The 21253-nt window shown below is 34.0% G+C and overlaps 2 protein-coding genes and 1 non-coding gene across 3 annotated transcripts; 1 reads left to right on the forward strand and 2 right to left on the reverse strand.

The window, feature by feature from the left end:
* Positions 1-567: 567 nt before the first annotated feature.
* Positions 568-1005, reverse strand: LOC110902172 (putative small proline-rich protein 5). Its single transcript, XM_022148891.1, has one exon. It carries the CDS (start codon positions 1003-1005, stop codon positions 568-570), a length of 438 nt encoding a protein of 145 aa, XP_022004583.1.
* An 11457-nt stretch (positions 1006-12462) lies between these two features.
* On the reverse strand, positions 12463-12548 carry TRNAY-GUA. The gene is given in 2 exon segments: positions 12463-12498; positions 12512-12548. It is a non-coding gene; the product is annotated as a tRNA-Tyr (tRNA).
* A 3357-nt stretch (positions 12549-15905) lies between these two features.
* On the forward strand, positions 15906-16696 carry LOC110900063 (pectinesterase inhibitor 9). The gene has a single exon (XM_022146965.2). It carries the CDS (start codon positions 15921-15923, stop codon positions 16539-16541), a length of 621 nt encoding a protein of 206 aa, XP_022002657.1. The 5' UTR covers positions 15906-15920; the 3' UTR covers positions 16542-16696.
* Positions 16697-21253: the final 4557 nt, after the last annotated feature.

Below are 21253 nucleotides of genomic sequence, written 5' to 3' on the forward strand. Positions count from 1 at the left end.
TCGTTATAGATAAACCGATAAATCTCACCGGTGACATCAATTAAAAAATGAAGTCATATAGAAGGTTCATGGCAGATAATTTGTATTTCTGGCGTTGTTTACCACGTCATAACGTAGTTTAATATGAAATTTTTAATTTACCTTCATGATCGTTTACTTTGTGTTCTTTATGTAATAATTCCTTTATAATTTAATAAATAATAAAAAAATAACAAAATCACTAAATACAATTTAATTAATACTATAAAAATAACAAAATCACAAAATATAATTTAATTGCTAAATTTTATATAAAATTTGTTTTTCATTTCTCTTTTATAACAAATCACCTAAAATATGAATTTCTTTAATAACATATTAACATTTTAATATTAAAAAATTAGAAAATAGAGGCATGTTTTTTTAACATTCAAATTCATATATTTATGTGTATTCATAACAAATTACTGAATTATATATAAAATATAAAATTTGTTTTTAATTCACCTAAAATTTGGACTACTTTTTGATAACATATTAACATACATTTTATCATTAACATACATTTTGCCAATAATAACTATTTCTCTAATTTAAAAGCTGGTCACTTTTCTTGGGCTCCCCACAATCCATGTAGTTTGACTGACTACCCCTAACTCGCAAACAGGAAAACTGGAGTTCTGCCATGGCACAATCGTAGGCAAAGCTTGCTTCTTCATCGGTGATACCGTCCCACTCATCATCGGTATTCAGAGGCGGCAGGCTGAATAAATTAGGATTTAAACGGGGTGGTGGCGGTGCACGGTAGCCTGGTGGCATTGCACGGCAGCCTGGTGGCGGTGTACAGTGGGTTGGTGGCGGTGTACAGTGGGGTGGTGGCGGTGCACGGCAGCCTGGTGGCGGTGTACAGTAGGATGGTGGCGGTGCACGGCAGCCTGGTGGCGGTGCACAGTAGGCTGGTGGCGATGAACGGTAGCATGGTGGTGGGTTGCAATCACCCGATGGTTCAAATTCACCACCACCCATCTCTTCTAATTATTTCTATAGTGGTATACTAGTTACCAAATCTATTATATATAATAAATGAAAGTTATTTGGGCCACGTGTCACTTAATTAGGGCATCCTCAGTTCTCTTTTCCCGCCCAACAGTACCACTGCCCTTTTCCTTATATAATCTCTCTTCTCACTTCTCCTCTTTGTTTACAAATGCCCAGGGTTCCTTCTCTCTCTATATTCTGGCGATTCAAATTCAAATTTCACAAACCCTGCAAACCTTAATCTTCTTGCAGACGCCACCATAAAATCTTCTTTTGTTCATCGATTACTTCATCAAAAGGTTTGTTCTTCTTTTTTTTTAGTTGAAATACTTTCATCATTTCCTCTTATTTATAATAATCCTAATTTCTACTCGTAATCTAATCATATGGTTCCAGGGTTGCTGTCATCGATTGTCATCAAAGTTGAAATCAACTTAGTTGCGGATAGATTTCTGCCATAAGCTGGTATGTTTGAATATGTTCAGAAATAAGTGTTTTTTCTTAATGGTGATGATATGAGTATAACATCTGTTGATTATTGATGTTTGAGTATGTTCAGCGATTATTCTTTCTGAAATTAGGGTTTCATTTCCAGTTCTCGAGGTATTATCTGTTTGTAACAGCAGTGGTTCAGCATCTACAGTGGATTCAACATCAGGTGTTTGGTATTATTGTTTGATGTTGTTTGCCATTATTGTTTGATGTTGTTTACTATTATTGTTTGATGTTGTTTGCTATTGTTGTCAAGTAAGGTAAAAATGGCCATTCTAATTACTGAATATTGCGTATGATATCCTTTTAATTTTAATCGCGCAATAGGTTTTTGGTTTGTTTCTTTCGTATTTCCTTATGATTTGTATGCTATTACGGTTTGATTTTATATTGATCATCACATTATTGGTGAGTACTCAGGAATATTGGATGGTTTTATTAGTTTTATTTTTGGTATTTTTTGATGCAGTTGAAGGGATCATTTGAGTGAAATCAATGTTGAAGATATCTTAATTAAGGTAATAATTGTATTACATCCTGTTGAAAAATAGAATTGATAAATTTAGGGAAAGTGAAGTTGAAAGATGATAACCCAACAGTGGAGCATTTCATTCTACAGGTTCGATAAATTAAGGGTATTCTCATATAATTCTTCCTCGATTGATCCAATGAAGTGGCACTTTGGACATCTGTTGTCTTCAAACTTCAAACTTCTTAGATAATACATGTTTGAAGAACAACAGATTTCCAAAGTGCGGATTCTTTGGAAGCAGCCATGAACCATTATATGAGAATACCTTTAATTTATCGAACATGTAGAATGAGATGCTCCACCGTTGGGTTATCATCTTTCAACCTCACTTTCCCTAAATTTATCAATTCTATTTTTCAACAGGATGTAATACAATTATAAAGACTGATGGTTATAACAGCTGATCATGCTAAGGACTGTTATAATTAACCACTGCTCCTTATAAAGACTGATGGACTTAAATACTGATGAGGCCTATCCACTGATGTAGACAAATCTCTGTTAAAGTTCCATGTGCTAAGGACTGTTATAACTAACCACTGCTCCTTATATAATCATCGTTCCAGTATCATTGTTCCAACATCGTTGTTTCAATGAAGCTTCCCATCACACATCAATCTTTCAATATCGATGTTGCAATATAATTGTTGCAACATCGTTAAAGGTTGTATGTGATACCTTCTTTGATAGGTGAGTTGTGGTTTCCCTTGATAATGGTATGTGTTTTTGTTTTTGATTTTTACTGAAGTTTTGTTATATGAGTTGTGACTAAATATGATTGTGAATGATCTGCTGCAGATGATGATGATGATGATGATGATGATGATTGTTCTACTGTTGTGAATGAAGTGGCACTTTGGACATCTGTTGTCTTCAAACTTCTTAGATAATAGATGTTTGAAGAACAACAGATGTCCAAAGTGCGGATTCTTTGGAAGCAGCCATGAACCATTATATGAGAATACCTTTAATTTATCGAACATGTAGAATGAGATGCTCCACCGTTGGGTTATCATCTTTCAACCTCACTTTCCCTAAATTTATCAATTCTATTTTTCAACAGGATGTAATACAATTATAAAGACTGATGGTTATAACAACTGATCATGCTAATGACTGTTATAATTAACCACTGCTCCTTATAAAGACTGATGGACTTAAATACTGATGAGGCCTATCCACTGATGTAGACAAATCTCTGTTAAAGTTCCATGTGCTAAGGACTGTTATAACTAACCACTACTCCTTATATAATCTTTTTCCAGTATCATTGTTCCAACATCGTTGTTTCAATGAAGCTTCCCATCACACATCAATCCTTCAATATCGATGTTGCAATATAATTGTGTGCAACATCGTTAAAGGTTGCATGTGCTACCTTCTTTGATGGTAGAGTTGTGGTTTCCCTTGATAATGGTATCATTTTGTTTTTGATTTTTACTGAAGTTTTGTTATATGAGTTGTGACTAAATGATGATTGTGAATGATCTGCTGCAGATGATGATGATGATGATGATGTAGAAGCTGCAGTACTTCCTGCTAAAGTATTTGGTCTTTCCTACCTTCTTTGTATTTAAATAAGCATAAAGTTTGTTTTATCGCAGCTTTTTATGAACAAAGTTAAGTATCAAGTATATGAGGACAGGGCTATTCTTCCACAGCTGAAGAAGTGTTTTCGTATACTGCATGTTGGTTTGTTCACGAGTGATCAGGTTTCTATAAATCCTGCCGGAAATGCATTGAGTACTTCCACGGAGTTCATGGCGATTTTCGAAGATATACTTTGATGGAGTTTAAAGCTAAAAGCACTAAATTTTAAGCTAAAAGCAGTAAATTTTTGCTGTTAGGTTCCTAAATTTATTGGTGTTGTTCTTATATTTTAAATTGTATGTAATTTTGTAAAGTACAATAACAAACAGTGGTTTAACATCTGTTTGCATTTTGGTCAATAGATAATGGAAATCCATGTTAGGTTGAACACTGTTTTTAAGTTAAACATCTGTTAAGTGTTAAACAAATGTTTGGCCTTTAACATCTGTTTATGGGCAAACATCTGTTTATGGCCAAACTTCTGTTTATGAGCAATCATCTGTTTATGCTCAGACCTTTGTTTATGTTAACAGTGTTTATATGTAACAGTGTTTTTCACATTAGAGTTTTATAGTCTGTTTGGTTGATAAATGTTATCACCTCTGTGTTTTTATATGTAACAATTTAGTCACAACAATGTTTATATGTAATAGTGTATATCCCAACAGTGTTTATATGTAACAGTATTTATCAAATCCCTACATTGATTTGATCTGTAATATAAACTGAACAGTTGTTTCATTTTTATACTAACAAATAAAATTAAAGTATACTTGGATGATTATTAAGCTCCTGATTTTGATTGTTTGGGTATAGTATTCTTGAATTTGGACTTTTTTTGCAAACCGATGTTTATGTGCAAACATTTGTTTATGCTCGAAGATTTGTTTAAGGCCAAAAATCTGTTTATGGCTAAATTTCTGTTTATTGGCAATCATCTGTTTAAGTTCAAACTTTTTTTAAGTCCATGCAACTGATATATAAGGTGAAACATCTGTTTTAGCCCCAACATGTGTTTAAAAGCTTGTTACAACCGCTGTGTTTGTTGAAACAGTTGATTGTTAATTTTTATCCACTTCTGAAATACAACCTCTGTTTCTTTAATCTTCGTGTTGACCACTGACTTACCAAATATCAGAGGTTTAAAAAACTGTTCGGTATCCACTGATAGGAAAAAATAGCCAATGGTCACTTTTTTATTCTTGACATCCATTGATATTGACCATCAACGGTATTCCTAAAAAACAGCCACTGCTCACATTTTTATAATTGATGCCTTGATGGTGTTAATTAGTGATATATTGAAATTATCAAACAAAAACTAGAATTAAAATGAAATTACCATTTTACCTAATCGTTACATTGCAATGAGATAAGAGTTCCCCCATTATTGTTTTCCTGATGAAATTTAATGTTGAATTACAAAATAAAAAAAATACTTGATGACTATTTGTTGCAAATCAAATCACTAATTAATGGTAATATCTTGAGCTTTGGACTTTTAAAATATGCAAAATATGAATTTCAAACTGACGATTATTATCTCTTAGTTAAAGTTAAAATAAAAATTAGAAAAGTCATCATCACAATTGCTTTCAAATCAGATCACTGATAATATCAGTAATTTTGAAATTTTGAAATTAAAATTATGCAAGATGGTAATTTAGAATTGACGTTCTCTTTTTTTTCCTACTTTGCATATCATTACTAATATTTATTTACTTTAATAAGGAGGGATATAAAGATATACACTACTTACCTTTCAGTTCCCAATAAACATCATCACAATTGCTTTCAAATCAAATCAGTAATTACTAATAATATCAGTAATTTTGAAATTCAAAATTCAAACCATATATATTTTTATCCTATAAATAAGATATAATTATCTGGTTTCACATTCAAATCTCGCTCGCTCATATATGTGAGTGTCTTTTTCTCTCTCAATAGTCTTTATATGTAACAGTATTTATCAAATCCCTTCATTGATTTGATCTTTAATATAAACTGAACAGTTGTTTCATTTTTATACTAATAAATAAAAATAAAGTATACTTGTATGATTATTAAACTCCTCATTTTGATTGTTTGGGTATAGTATTCTTGAAATTGGTCTTTTTTTGCAAACAGATGTTTATGGGCAAACATTTGTTTTAGCTCGAAGTTTTGTTTAAGGTCAAAAATCTATTTATGGCCTAATTTCTATTTATTGCCAATCATCTGTTTAAGTTCAAAGTTTTGTTTTGAGTCCAGAAAACTGATATATAAGGCGAAACATCTGTTTAAGCAACAACATCTGTTTAAAGCCTGTTACAACCGCTGTTTTGGTTGAAACAGTTGATTGTTAAAACTTATCTACTGATGAATATAACCTCTGTTTCTTCAATCTTCGTGTTGACCACTGACTTACCAAATGTCAGTGTTTAAAAAAACTGTTCGGTATCCACTGATAGGATAAAATAGCCACTGGTCACTTTTTTAGTGTTGACATCCACTGATATTGACCATCAACGGTTTTCCTACAATTAAAATGAAATTACCATTTTACCTAATTGTTATATTGCAATGTGATAAGAGTTCCTCCAACATTATTTTCGTGATGAAATTTAATGTTAAATTAAGAAACAAAAAATACTTTTTGACTATTTGTTGCAAATCTAATCAATAATTAATGGTAATTTCTTGAGCTTTGGACTTTTAAAATATGCAAAATATGAATTTCAAACTGACGGTTATTATCTCTTAGTTAATTGTTAAAGTTAAAATAAAATTTACAAAAGTCATCATGACAATTGCTTTCAAATCAGATCACTGATAATATCAGTAATTTTGAAATTTTGAAATAAAAAATATGTAAGATGGTAATTTAAAATTCACGTTCTCTTTTTTTTTCCTACTTTGCATATCAGTTCCCAAAAAACATCATCACAATTGCTTTCAAATCAAATCTGTAATTACTAATTAATATCAGTAATTTTGAAATTCAAATTTCAAACCATATATATTTTTATCCTATAAATAAGATACAATTATCTGATTTCACATTCAAATCTCGCTCGCTCATATATGTGAGCGTATCTTTCTCTCTCAAATGCATCTTTCTTGTGATTTAGCAGCTAATTTTCCATTACACTTCTTTGTTCGAATGTTTGTTGATAATGTTTACATGTTATCGTTCCTGTATCATTGTTCCAACATCGTTGTTTCAATGTAAATTCGCATCCCACATCAACCTTTCAATATCGATGCTGCAGTATCATTGTTGCAACATCGTGAAAAGTTGCATGTGTTACCTTTTTTGATGGCAGAGATGCAACTTTAAAGTTACATGTGCCATTTTTTTGATTTCCGTTAAATCCAAAGTCACCTTTTCTTGCGCCAGGAAGATTTTCTTCTTTTAAAGAAAGTATAGATTCGTCCAATATCGTGAAAACTCAGATGTGCAATAAAAATGAAAAAGAGACGTTTGCATTTTAGGTTAGTTTATTATTCTTATTTGTGTTGTCAGTAATATGGAGTGTGGTGATAGAGACGTGCAGTTTATGGCGATGCTGAAGGACATACATCAAGAGGTTCAGCAATCGATGTAGTGGAAACTAAAGTTTATTAATTCTTGCTGTATTCTTAGATTTGAACTTTAATATTGTTCAGTATGACATGTAATTATTGGACTTTTAGTTTTAAGGTCCTGAATAAATTTAATTTTATGAATCTTTGTTGTGTTTTATTTTTATTTATTATTTACTGTTTCAGTAATATTTAGATTATGTTGATGTTGATTTGTGTCTGAAGATCTGTTTGGTAAGTCAACAGAGGATTAATAGTGTCAAGGATTTGTTTAATGGTCAACCTCTCAAAGGGTTATGGTGTGGTTATAACAGCTGATCATGCTAAGGACTGTTATAATTAACTCCTGCTCCATATAAAGACTGATGGGCTTATTGTCTCATGAGGCCTATGCACTGTTGAAGGCAAAGTCCTGTTAAAGACTAGCACTTATGGTGTAGTTATAACAGCTTCTACAGCGGATTCAACTTTAGTATTTATGTATCAGTCCTTCTTATGTAACAGTGTTTATTGTAGCAGTGGTTCTCTATACTTTATCTCTCGAGACAAACCTATACAAACTCTAAGATGAACCACTGCCCAACAACAAAAGTGGTTCATCATCAACAGTAGATATTCTATCTTTGTTTTTGTTAACAGTATTTATATGTCCAAACTGTAGATATTATATCTCTGTTTATGTTAACAGTATTTAATTTCAAACATCTGTTTATGTTCAAACAGATGTTTGAGGTCAAATATTTATTTAATTTCAAACATTTGTTTATGTCCAGATTAGATGTTTAACAGTATTTAATTTAAAACATTGTTTTAATGATAAAATTTAAAGTTAAATTACAAAATAAAAAAAATTCTTGATGACTATTTGTTGCAAATTAAATCAATAATTAATGCTATTAGAAAACTCATCATGACAATTGCTTTCAAATCAGATCAGCAAACTACTGCCCATAGCCAAGAAAGTATAACTTAGCAGATATTTCCTTTGGCAGACATATACCATAGCAGTGGTTTTGAAATTGCCGGTAATTTCAAATTCAAAATGCCTTGGGATATATACTTTGCAATTAATGCACGTTAAGCAATCACTTCTGTCTTATGCTAAAGGCGTGTTATAGGTAAATGAATAGGTTAATTGTAATTATAATAACGTGTTTAATTTTGTATTTTTCCCATGTAAATGCATTAAAAGCCTAATGAGTGTCGCATGATATTCTTTCGTCTGACGATGTATTTAGTCATAGCCTTCTTTATTGGGTATATAAAATACATTTGGCAGAGGTTTTGATCATTACCATTTTCATCTATCTACTAAATCATCTTCAAAAATTTTGTTGACGAGATTTTCACAAGTCTCTCTGCAGGATGGAAAAATTTGGGTTTCAAGTGATTGTTGACGAGGTTTTCTCAAGGCTCTCTGCAGAAGATATTTGCCGTTTCAAATGTCTTTCCAAGAATTTTTATACGGAATTGTCAAGTCATGCATTTCAGATGATGCATGCTCTCCGAAGTGGAGATTCAGTAGAAAAGAAACTATTATCCTTTAAAGACACGTCAATTGTCATTGACGACGTAGTTGGTGGTAAGTTGGATGTTGTTAGTAGTAAAACCTTAAGTTTTCCTAACAATGTCCACTCTAGCTTCTTACGTATTCTATCTTCATTTAATGGGTTGTTGTTAGTTTTCAATGAAGGGATTTGCTCTCAGTTGATTCTTTGGAATCCAACTATTAGGCAGTATAAGGTTTTGTGTGATGACTACTTTAATTACAATCATCATCGAAACTCTGATACCGGTGGAATTTATTTTGATCAGTTCAATGATCTGAAAGTGCTGAACATCAGATGTTACCGTAATGTAACTGCTGCTCGTGTTTACTCACGACGTCGTGAGTCATGGACAACAATAAATTCCGGTATCGTAAAAAATTATAGTTCAAGTCGTTATTCATGGTCTACAGGAGTTTATGCTGATAAAACCATATATTTTATGGTTTCAAATTATTGGTATCCACTAGGTGAGAGGAACATCGTTTGTTTTGATGTTGTTAGTGAGACTTTCAGAATGCTTCACTATGCTTCACTTTCCTGAGAGTATTGTAGTCAATCCTTGCCAAGGGCATTTTTTGACCATTGCAAAGAGGTTGCATTTGATTGTTATTGGAAAGTCTGCTGAGCTAACTGCTGATTTGCTCAGATATGAAGAAGAAGGCTGGAAGAAGATGTTTGTTTTCAATAATCCTCGTGTAGTTGATTATGTTGATGCACGCCGAAGTACTAATATAATTGAAGACAACAAGTGGCTGATAACAAGCATCTGGGGGGATATGATTGAAGTTGATCTGACCAATGAACTTCTGAAATACGTCCAACATGTTGACAACTACAATGGTCCGAAAGGAGCTTTACTTATCGAAACTACTGTTTCACCAATAGATTAGGAATTAGGATCCTGTATTTTATTGAATGCTATTATCTGTTTTGACAATTGTATTTTTTTATATAATTAGTTGTGTTAAAATTATTAATAATGTTTGTTATTAAAATTAAGTAAATGAATATTGATGTTTGAGAGTGTAAATTCTTGTAATATTGGCACAGGTCTGTTTAAATGATCAAAGCTCTGTTATTGAGAACAGATGTTTCAAAAGTAAACAGTGGTTGATACATCTGTTGAATTGGGTCAACTGATGGATGAACTTTGTATGCTGTTTAACACTTGTACTTTTTTATAAATATTTAGGTTTGATAGTGTAAAAGCTTGTAATATTGGCAAAGGTATGTTTAAATGATCAAAGCTCTGTTATTGGGAACAGATGTTTGAAAATAAAACAGTGGTTGATAAATCTGTTGACTTTGGTCAATAGATTGATGTCCACAGATGTTTGGAACTACTGTTCAGAAAACTGTAGTTGAAACCGCTTTTTGGTTAAAATGGTGGTTTAAAACCACTGTTGGGTTAAAACTGTGGTTGAAACCGCTGTTTGGTTAAAACGGTGATTTGAAGACAGTTTTTTTAAATAACTTTCCATGTTAGGTTCAACAGTGTTTTGAATAGGAAAACTGTGTGAGAAGACAGTAGATCTTAACAAGTTAAACATCTGTTAAGGCTTAAACAGTTGTTTGGCCTTTAACAGATGTTTGGTCTTTTATATTAGATGTTTGGACTTAAACAGTTGTTTGACCTTAAACACATGTTTAACTTTAAACATTTAAGTCCAAATATCTGATATAGAAGGAGAACATCTGTTTAAGGCAAAACATCTGTTTAAAGTCAAACATGTGTTTAAGGTCTTCTATATCATATATTTGGACTTAAACAGATGTTTGGCCATAAACAGATGTTTGGCCTTAAACCAAACATCTGTTTAAACTCAACATCTGTTTGACTATTTGTCAATATCTTATTGACTTTTGGTCAACATATTATTTTGTAAAAGAGGTAAAAAAACAAAGATTTTTTCAAAATCCCAAATCACCCTATCATGTAAGTGCATTGAAGTAAAAGTTGAAATGATATTATTCATATGGTCCTGTTGTGCTTTTGTTTGTCCTCTAATATGAGTTCATGATCTAATCCGGTGATTTGAAGACATTGTTGTTTAATCGAATTAGATGGTTGATGTAATGTTGTCGTATTACAAACAAATAGTTATTAATTAATCTAAATAACTTTCCCGAGCCCGGGAAGCAATCCCGGGTAAAAACCTAGTTTTAAATATATAGATGGAGATATGGATAGAAATGTCAAATAAAATTAAAAGAAATAAGTACAACTTTTTATTTACTTTAAATACAAAAATTAAACCTAATAAAAAAACAAACCAAAATAAACCAAAAAAAATTACAGACTAAAAAAGATATTTTTTAAGCGATAACACGAAGTGATCCAATTCCTCCACAAAGCTCGGTCTCCAATTCCTCTTTGTTTTTGAATAATTTAGCGGCATTGGAGGAGCGGTAGAGGACGTGGACGGGGAAATCCGATAACACGAAGTGATCCAACGTTCCCTTTGTAGGTGAGTTCTTCGAATTTCTTCGTTAAACCACCTACCATAAATGGGAAGACAGATCACTTCCGTCACTCGGGGCAGGTCCCGTCACCCATAAACACTAGGACTTCTAAAGCTCAGAAAAACGTCATCTTCAACACTGTTAAACAACTTCATTTTTATTTGGAGAGTATCATAAGGCGGATACATTGACATAAGCATTTTATAAAAATTGGTTTGGAGAGAACATGTTGAAAATAACTGATTTTTGTCATTATATATAGTAGAAGGGTTTGAATTAACAAAAAATGTAAATGAATATGTGAAATATAAAAAAAGAAAAAGAAAAGCACGGAAACCGATGCCCCCATGCGCCCCCGTGCGTCTTACAGCTCCTCCAAGGAGCCACTCAACGAGCCACAGCCAAGCCAGCCATTTGTCTACGGATGCAGCTTAGCCGGACACATCAGCCTACTTTTTGGCCCGGATGCGCTGGCGGCTGAGGTATCAGGTTACTTTTGCCACGTGTCAAGTCACCATTGGCGGACGCATTAAATGTGGGATGCCCTGCTCCAAGGAGGCATCAAATGGCTAATTTGGTAAGTCAAAGTTTTTCTTGGCTAATTTGGTAATTTTCTCCATTTAAAACCCTAATTTGTTGACTGTGGTTGCCCTGTTTCACCCTCACTGCACTGCATAGATTTTAAAGAACACGGGTGCCTTTTGTTGGTCATTCCTTCTTCTCCATCCAAAATCTTCTTGAATGTGTGGTATTATTCTTCACAATTTAATACCTTTACTTTTGCTCCATCACAAACAGAGATACCAACCAAGTTCATTAGTCTAGGTTGTATTTCCAAACAGATTCACAACACTCTGTTTTCTTATTCCTTCCATTACCTCTGTTTTCTGATCGATACCCTCGATCTTTTCACAACGATCACCGCTACACACTGATCGAATACCCTTCGATCTTCTCTTGCCACACAGGCGTCTTCACAGGATCTGGCTCTGACAGAATTGTTGTTGGAATAAAACTCTTTTCTCTCTGTCTATTTTTCTGTTATCAAATCTCTATGTGAATCAAAAATTAATGGTGAACAATAACAATTCTATCAGAGCTTTCCTGGCTTGGTTTGTAAACGAGCCAAAGTAAGCTCTCTCGTTGGCTCATTTGCAGCTTCAGACCACACACTAGTAAATATAATTTGAAGGAAAAATAAAACAAATTAAGCTACAAAGTAAATCATGTGTTAGAAAACATAAAAACGATTCAGACCTGCCGGATTCGAACCAGCGACATAAGGATAGCCATGATCACACTACAGTCCTCCGCTCTACCAACTGAGCTAAGGTCGGTTCTTGTTTTTCCTCTCCAAATTAGGGTGAAACAGGGCAACCGCAGTCAACAAATTATGGTTATTTGGGGTTTTAAATGGGGGAACCAGATGGGTATGTTAAAAGACATTAATGCCCTCACGTGGGCCACACATGACTACAATTAACTGAGAAAATTAACTGGGTTTGGGGTAAAGGATATAACATGTTAGGATTTACAAACATTAGGTATGATTAATATAATTATTGAAGACAAAGAACATGATTTGCAATAACATACATACATAAAAGACGAGTTTTGTAATTTACTCTTAAATTTTTTATGTTTAACAGTTAATATAAATATTTCTTTATTGGGTACACCTTAATATAATGTTTCAAAGAATGTTGCGCATGTAAATACCTCAGTATAACTTAAGGAGAATTTCATATGCCTTTCTAGAAACTTCATTATATATCCAACTTAAAATCAAAATTACATGTGTCTCACTACTTGACAATATTCTGCATTGTAATTAGGGGCCGCCAATTTTTGACACGACCTGTTAACCCGACCTGAACTCGATACGAAAAAACAGGTTTGGATTGACTAACACGACCTGTTTAAAAAACGGGTCAGGTTCCGGTTGACCTGTATTATGAACAGGTTGACCCATTAACCCGTTTAACTAAAAATCTTTTCTATTTTTGTTTTTGTTTTTTCGGTTTCTATTTTACATTGTTAGTTATAGTAATGTTAATTTTGATCCATTATATTATTTATTTATCACACTCATACTCATCATTAAACACGTTATCGATAACCTGCTAAAAACCGAACAACTCGTTTATAAATTGTCAAGTTATATCACTTATTTAAAAATATGGGTTAAATGGGTTGGGTTGACCCGAATTAATATGGGTGGGTTAGGGTTTAAATCTTTGACCTGAATAATAATATGGGTCAGGTTCGGGTTGAACATTTCAACCCACCAACCCGTAACCCGTCAACCCATCAACCCGACACGATTGCCACCCCTAATTGTAACTACTCGAAAAGTGAGCAACTGCCACCAAAATTTGCAACCAGAAGCTTGCAAAACTAGTGACCATTTCCGACCGACCTCTTATTGGTAGCAAAATCCTCTGATATGTTCGCAAAATGATTGCAAATGTTACGATTCTTTATTTTCAGTTGCAAACCAGTTGGAAAAATCCAAAAACTAAAAAGTTTGTGGGAGTTGCGACATTTGGCGGTCGCAATATTAGCTAAAAGAAGTATGTGGGAGTTGCGACCGCTTGAGGGTGGCAACATTGGCTAAAGGATTAAGCGGGCTAGTTAAAATTCAATTGGCGCTCAAACATCAGATTTAGGGTTTCTTTTCATCAATTGGCGCTCAAAGCTCCACTCCACCATTACATTTACGTTGAAAGAGAAGCCGGAAACTTTCAAGAACCTCTCTCGCATCGAAAGCTCCACTACACCTTGTGAGGCGAAGGGAAAACGGCTGGAAACTCGATTCCGTTCTTTTAAACCTTGATACCCGGCATGGCGGGCTTCATCTTTAGATTCCAGATGGTCTTTGAGATTTGAAATCGTGATTACGAGATGATCAGATCTACCTAGGCGCCACGTCATATGAGAGGCTTTAAAGCCCATCCCTTTAACTTGCATGCAGTAGTTTAAAGCCCCCCTATTAAACAAAATTAAAAAAAAAGATTTTATTGGTTGAAAAGATGTAGGCCCCACCTGCACAACCTTTTGGCTCGTTATCACCATGGCGGACAAGGGGTAGCGCCCCCCTTCTAACAAGCACGCGGTGATTGATGGCGTCCCGGGGCGCTATAGATGTTGATATGGCGGGGTAGCTCCTAGCCACACCCCTGGCCTTAGGGTTTAGAGATAATAGGAAAGAGAGAAAGTGGTCTAAGTAATTGAGTTATGTTGTTTTATATAGATCTGGGTATGGTATGACCCGAAATAAAACGGATCCCGCATAGAATTGTTGTAAGTGAAGATGTATTCCCTCCTAAAATCAACTTGAGGCTTTACAGGTGTCCCAAATGTATCTCATTTATTATATTATAAATATATAGATATAGATATAGATGAGGTCGCTTTTATTTTATGAAAATGAATAATGGGTCATAATCAACCATTTAAAGAAATAAATATAAGGCCTCACTAGAGACCAATTCACACCAAAAGCCCATATATAAAGGTTAATCAATAAAGAACATGGTCAAGTCCAGTATGGGCTGCTTTGCTACCACTAGAAAGTGAATCAAATGTAGTTCGTCTCCTTTAATTTAAATCGCCAATTTATTGTGATTAAAACTTATAGAAAGCAATGTATTATTATACTTGATTCTATTTCATTACAATCGATAGAAAAAAAATCACAAGCATAATATCTCTTCAAATGTTTATCATTACAATGTTTTAGAGACAAATATCAAGCTTCCTATGTTTTCTGATATATTAATAGTTCATCTACTTATATCGTGTGTCGGTTTTCATGAGAAATATAATGATTTTATAATAACTTTACAGTGTAAAAAGTAATACAAAAATAAAAAAAATTTGGGCCTCCGATAGGTTTGGGCCCTGAGCCGTTACCCATCCCGCACACCCTTTCGGGCCGGCCCTGATTTTATTGTGATTTTAGAACTAGTCAAAACCCGGTTTTTCAAACACTTACGAGAAAACTATGTTTAAATTCTAAATAAAAATGTGTCCATCCAAATCACATCTTTACGTGGTTAAGCAATGTGTTGCTTTGATTAACTTAAGACAATTACCCTTGTCTCATGGCAATCTTTTGTTATTGCTTACACAATAACATGGTCAACCCTTGTAAGTTGTAACCCTTACGGCTTACTCATTATTTCTAGTTGTAAAATAATATTTATTATTATTTGATGCCTAAAATACCCGTAAAATTCACATGGTTATTTAATTATTTGCTTTTAATTTAATATTAAGGATAATTTGCCATCATTTATAAAAAAATATAGTATCTTTAAATATCAACAAATTAACTTGATATAGATATTGTAACGCAAATTTCGATATTTAAAATTAAATATATGATCAGATATATATTGTATAGTAGATATTCTTATGTATTGTCGTTGGTTTGAGAATTATTTCAAAAGTAAACATTTATGTATTCTTTCATATTATTTTTTACAAGTGGACGGTGGTGGTTTGTTATAAACAAAGGTTACTTAGAATTTCTAATGACTCAATCATAGTATTTATTTTGTTTAATCACAACAAAATTGTTCTTTTTTAAGCAAAGTTGCATGTGCAATAAATTGGAACCCATACAAGCTATACTATATAAACACTGATCATCTCTTCCTGTTTTATAAACCCTAACACAGAAAAACACAAACGCTATCACCAAAATGGCACAAATGACTTTTTCATTGTTGGTCCTCTCTCTCACCATCTTAGGTTTTTTGGGCACGGTCGAGTCACGCTCACGTGCAAGGACGTACATTGAGGCACAATGTCGAACGACGTTATACTTTGATCTATGTGTCAAAACTCTGTTACCCTACCCTAACAAAAACGACTTACCAAGCCCACAAAAACTAGCTCAAATTTCGCTAACTACATGTCTAGCCAAAACTCGTTTCACAAAGGCTTATGTGGATATGGTAGCAAAACAATTAAACAAAACAAAGAATCCCGGAGAATACCAAGCCCTAGAAGACTGCTTGCGCCAAATCAACAATGGCGTGAACCAAATTACTCTATCGGTTAAGGAGTTGCAAGAAATGGGAAAAGACGGGGAGGAGAAGTTTTCTTGGCATGAAAGTAATGTGCAAAGTTGGGTTAGTGCTGCTTTAACGGATGCCACAACATGCATGGATGGAATTTTGGGGGATGAAATTGGAAGTAAGACAAAAAGTATGATCAAAGCAAGGTTTTTAAACGTAAAACAACTCGCTAGCAATTCTATCGCGTTGTTCAGTCGTTTTACAGCAAGGCATCGTGCTTCTCGAGCAATCAAGAATCCTTAAAGACTCGTATATATTTCAAACTGAAACCTGTTGTAATGTTGAATTCGTCTGTGGTGCATGTTAATTTTTGATGTTTATTTTATGTCAAAAAGTATATAAATGTAACTTTCAATAACTACTTATAAAACGTGGATATATATGTCCCTCATAAGTCATAATATAGTCTTGTGTATTGGTGCTAATGAGTCGCTATTTGCTCCTCCAAAAATTATCCAAGTAGTCGAACCCAATTATTTTGTGTAAAACAAGTGACTTTTATTTTCCTGCTAAAAACATTAATATATAAGGATTTAGAACTCAAAGTTCGATTGAAAATAGACTCTTTTACGTTAAGGGCACAAGGATTGCAGCGGCAACATGGAGCCGCAACATGCGGCGAGGGGGGAAAGTCCACTCCTTGGCTCACGGTGAGTTTCGGCAAGATGGGGATCGGCAACCAAGATTCGGCAAGGGGCGTTGTTGGTTTGCCAAGGATACCGCAAGGTGGGAGAGAGAGCGAGGTGGACCCCTTCCGATATCAATCAATCATATTTTCGTTGGGTTTTTAACTTAATTTATAGATTGGTTGTGGCATGAGAAACATAAGAGGCGAGTTAAATTTCCAGTGATTTGGCAACTTATGACAAGCAAGAGGCAAATAGTGGTGATAGCTAATGTGGTGGTAATATAGAGGAGAGTGGTGTTGTGACAAATATGCCATGGAAGGCTAGCATTCCCTCCGCCTTAAACCAAAATTTATAATTTTGACAATGATTTTCTCATATCAGTTTTCTCTTTCCTTTTTCTTCTCGTAATGCTTTCCTTCTTTTATCATCATCATACTCAGTAAATCCCACTAATAGCAAAACTAAGGTAGGTTCTGAGGAGGGTAAGATGTAGACAATCTTACCTCTACCCCGAAGGAATAGAGATGTTGCTTCCAGTGAGACCCCCGACTCGATAGTAGCTTTGCATCAAGCCTTGGACATAGATCGATGTCGTATGTGTGGATGCTATTTTCTGGGTGTGATTGTGAGTGGGTTTTTCGCTTGGTTGATCTTTGGTCGTCATCTTCATATTCATCTCACTCTTCATGATTAATAATGGAGTCCAAAATAGCATTTACACTGTCATCGGTCTCTTCTTCTCATCCAAACCTTCTTCAAGGACAAAGCACCCAAATGACATATCACTATCATCAGTCTCTTTTTCTTGAAGATTTGTCTATCTCATTCAGCAAAATCTTATTGAGTTACCCCCTCACCTAAGAGTCAATTCAGTGAAACTTCATGGAGAAGAAAACTAAATCTCCAAGAAACGGCGTTTGCCATATGTGGTTTTTTTTTTTACTTTTTTGGTGTTTTAAAGTGAATGGTATTTAGGAAAACATGGTGTTTGTTTTTGGGTGTGATCAGTGGAAGGTCCTGAGACGTTTTTTATATAAGATGTTTTTCGTGCGTATTTTAGACCGGATTTTATTATAATAAATGTTAGTAATAAAGTATTCGTCATTTCAGTTACTGTTTGTAGTTACTGTTTGTTAAGCTTTATCTGTTAAGGCTATAACACGTCCCATCTTTATGTTTGGCGTTTTGTATTTAATTGCGTTTGTCGATAAAGATAATAAAATAAAACTAATTAACTTTTGGTGTCTGACGTTTGTGGCATTTTGGCGTTTTATAACTAATTAGAGAAATAAAGTATTTTATTATTTGAAAAGTACATAACAAAACAAATTATATTACACAAAAGAAAAAAAGAAAAGAAAAAAAATTAAAACTCCTCGTCAGAAGGGATTTTGTCTAAGAAGTATCCATCACTCCCCTCATCTTCTTCTTCGGATTCTTCTTCCAGTTTCTCATCCAAGTCATAACTTTCACTTTCATTGGCCTCTTGTTCTTGCAGATTTCGAAGCCTCTATTTGAATATCATGTATGTGTTCAAACATCTTGCGTTGTATAACTCCTCTAGGAACCCAAGACCCTGCTTGGTCATGATGTTTTCAAGTATGTAGTCTTCCTGCTGCAAGTTGTCATATATAACAGTGACCATGTCAGCGTCTTCCTCAAAACGCGATGCTCTGATGATTGGGTCCATTTTTGCATTTGCCTTGTTCGGTCCAAATTTTCTGGTTTATCATCTTATAACCGTATGTGTTTTGTCACAGTGGTTATCCAGAGGGACGCCAAGTGCTAGGATCCTCCTTTGTACTTCTTCTTCCATGTTCAACATGACTTTGATTGTTTTAACAAACACTCTTCTTCTGTTGTCAAAACGGATTACGAATCTTCTAATTCTGAGGGTGTATCTCCATGAAACGATGTTTGCCATTTTTCTTCCTTTCAGATTTTTTTTTTTTTTTGAAATTTGGTGTTTTGGGTAAAGATGACATTTTTAGTATGATCAATGGAAGTGATGGTAACGTGGTTTATATAATGATGTTTTTGGCGCGTAGTTTAGGAGGGAATTGTTTATAATAAATGTTAATAATTAATTTTCAGTTACTGTTTGTTCACATCTATCTGTTAAATCTGCAATGCGTTTTATCATTAAGTTTTGGCATTTTGTATTAATGACGTTTTAAATAAATATGTCGTTTCATCTGGAAGTGACTGATGTGTATGGAATGTAGGTTAAGGCGGGAATTTTGAATGGCGTTTTGCTCATTAGTTTGGCGTTTTGTATTAGAGCAGTAAAAATAACCTTTTACCCTTAATGAAGTACGTTCAAGGAATAAAGTTGAAGTTATTTACAAAAACGTCACCGCGCCATTCTAATCCATAGATTGTTTTGATCCAATGGATGAGGGGCGTTTTCACCGTTTTCACACTTTTAGTCTTTTTCCCTAAATCATGTCCCTATGTGTGTGTAAATATATATATATATATATATATATGGGAAGGCTGTAACACCCTGACCGCGTAATACAACAAACCGCAGTGGAAACGTCGGGGAGTCATGTCACAGAAACCATTGTTTCACAACACATGACATTTGAAGTTTCGTTTTATTTTGTTAATAGACTTGTTGTTTTGATACAAACCGAATAAATACAAACTATTGTCTTTCAAGTTTTAAAATCACTAAGGCCCGCGTCCATCCTATGTGAAGCAAGCAATCAACAATCGTCACATAATAGAACCTGAAACATATGTGAAAAACAGTCAGCATAAAAATGCTGGCGAGTACATAGGTTTTGTATGTCAAATCCATGGCTTTGAATTCATATTGCAATACCTCGTCCAACTTCGAAAGTCAACGAGTATAAATCTTGAAATCAAAAAGTGTTTGATGTTGCATTATGTTTTATCAGCTTTATAAGCTGATATAAGTAAAACAAAACCATTGTAGCCATGAATCTTGACTGAAAACATTTGTCTTTGTAAAACCAAGTAGTAAATCGTCTTGAAAGAAAACTTCGTTGGTTTATATCTTTAAGTGAAATCATTGCATGACATCGTTCAAAAACTATTCGTCCTTGTTATAAACCAATTGTTCAATCGTCAGTGTTATAAAACAAATCATCAATCATCCATGTTATAAACCATTGTTCAATCGTCCGTGTTATAAACAAATCGTCAATCGTCCGTGTTTTAATTGTGAAAACTTTTGGTCGTTCTTTAATGAATACATTCAAACCTGTGTGACTCGACTACACCACCCATGGGGTATCTTTAATAGACCCTGAAAGGCCTCTTTAATATCGACTAACAAATCAACAAATGATTTGTTAAATAACATATTCTGTCGTTACCTCAAACTATCCACCAAATCCAGTGGATAACCTGATAACGGGATTTGTCAAATCCTGTGGTACCATAACATACTATTGGTCGGCTTGATCAAAGCTAATGAATGTCATTCATCTTTTGAACTAACACACCAACAAGTTCATTCGCATTATTGAAATCGTCTATTTTTATATATAAACCATAGTCTTTGTTTGGAAAACTTGAAAAGCATTTAGCACATATGAGTCACCCCAAAACAATTGAAAGTATAAAATAGGGGAGCTATGTACTCACTTGGGATTGCAAAGTATCCTTGAATGTACGTGTCCTAGTGTGTCCTAACATCGGGTAACTATATTAAAGTAACGGTACATAATCGGAGGAATCAGATAGAATGAGGTCTTGTAAACCAAATGAGTGTTGGAACTCATATGAAATGGTTTATCAAAGTCTACATTCTGATTTGGAATGAATCCTAGGTGCTTTTGACCCATTATGACCCGTAAAGGTAGTTTACGCTACTTTAACGTGTCGTTTGCGCAACAATGCGTTCAGATGGTCAAACTAGTCCTATGATAAGTCTTATATGCCTAGAAATGTTTAATAAAGTTGCAATATTAGTTTAAGTATCAAAAATTTGGTTACATATGCTTAAAATGAATTTATGCTCAAAAAGGGCATTTTGGGCATTTTCTAAAGGCATATAAATAACCTATCATACAACTAACCAAACGAAGTAACCATAAGGTATAACCTCAGGAGGTTATTCCCTATACAACTATGGTCACAATATCTGTTTGCTTGGATCCTAATGATCGACCGAACGGGTCCGATTCGAAAGTCAAAGCGGTGGTCAAACCGCTCGACTTACAACCCTAAATAAGCACTAAACTTGAAGTGACGAGCTAAACATGTCAAAACATGTTTAACTTAGTTGGAAAACCGATTTGGTATCAAAACAAAGTGTTTTGATACCCAAAAATAGTTCCGTCGTTAAATGCA

Source organism: Helianthus annuus, chromosome 13 (assembly GCF_002127325.2).
Source record: "Helianthus annuus cultivar XRQ/B chromosome 13, HanXRQr2.0-SUNRISE, whole genome shotgun sequence".
Classification (NCBI taxonomy): domain Eukaryota; kingdom Viridiplantae; phylum Streptophyta; class Magnoliopsida; order Asterales; family Asteraceae; genus Helianthus; species Helianthus annuus.

Coding starts and splice junctions, on each gene's coding strand:
- LOC110900063 (XM_022146965.2), top strand. CDS start 15,921: ATGGCACAAATGACTTTTTCATTGTTGGTCCTCTCTCTCACCATCTTA.
- LOC110902172 (XM_022148891.1), bottom strand. CDS start 1,005: ATGGGTGGTGGTGAATTTGAACCATCGGGTGATTGCAACCCACCACCA.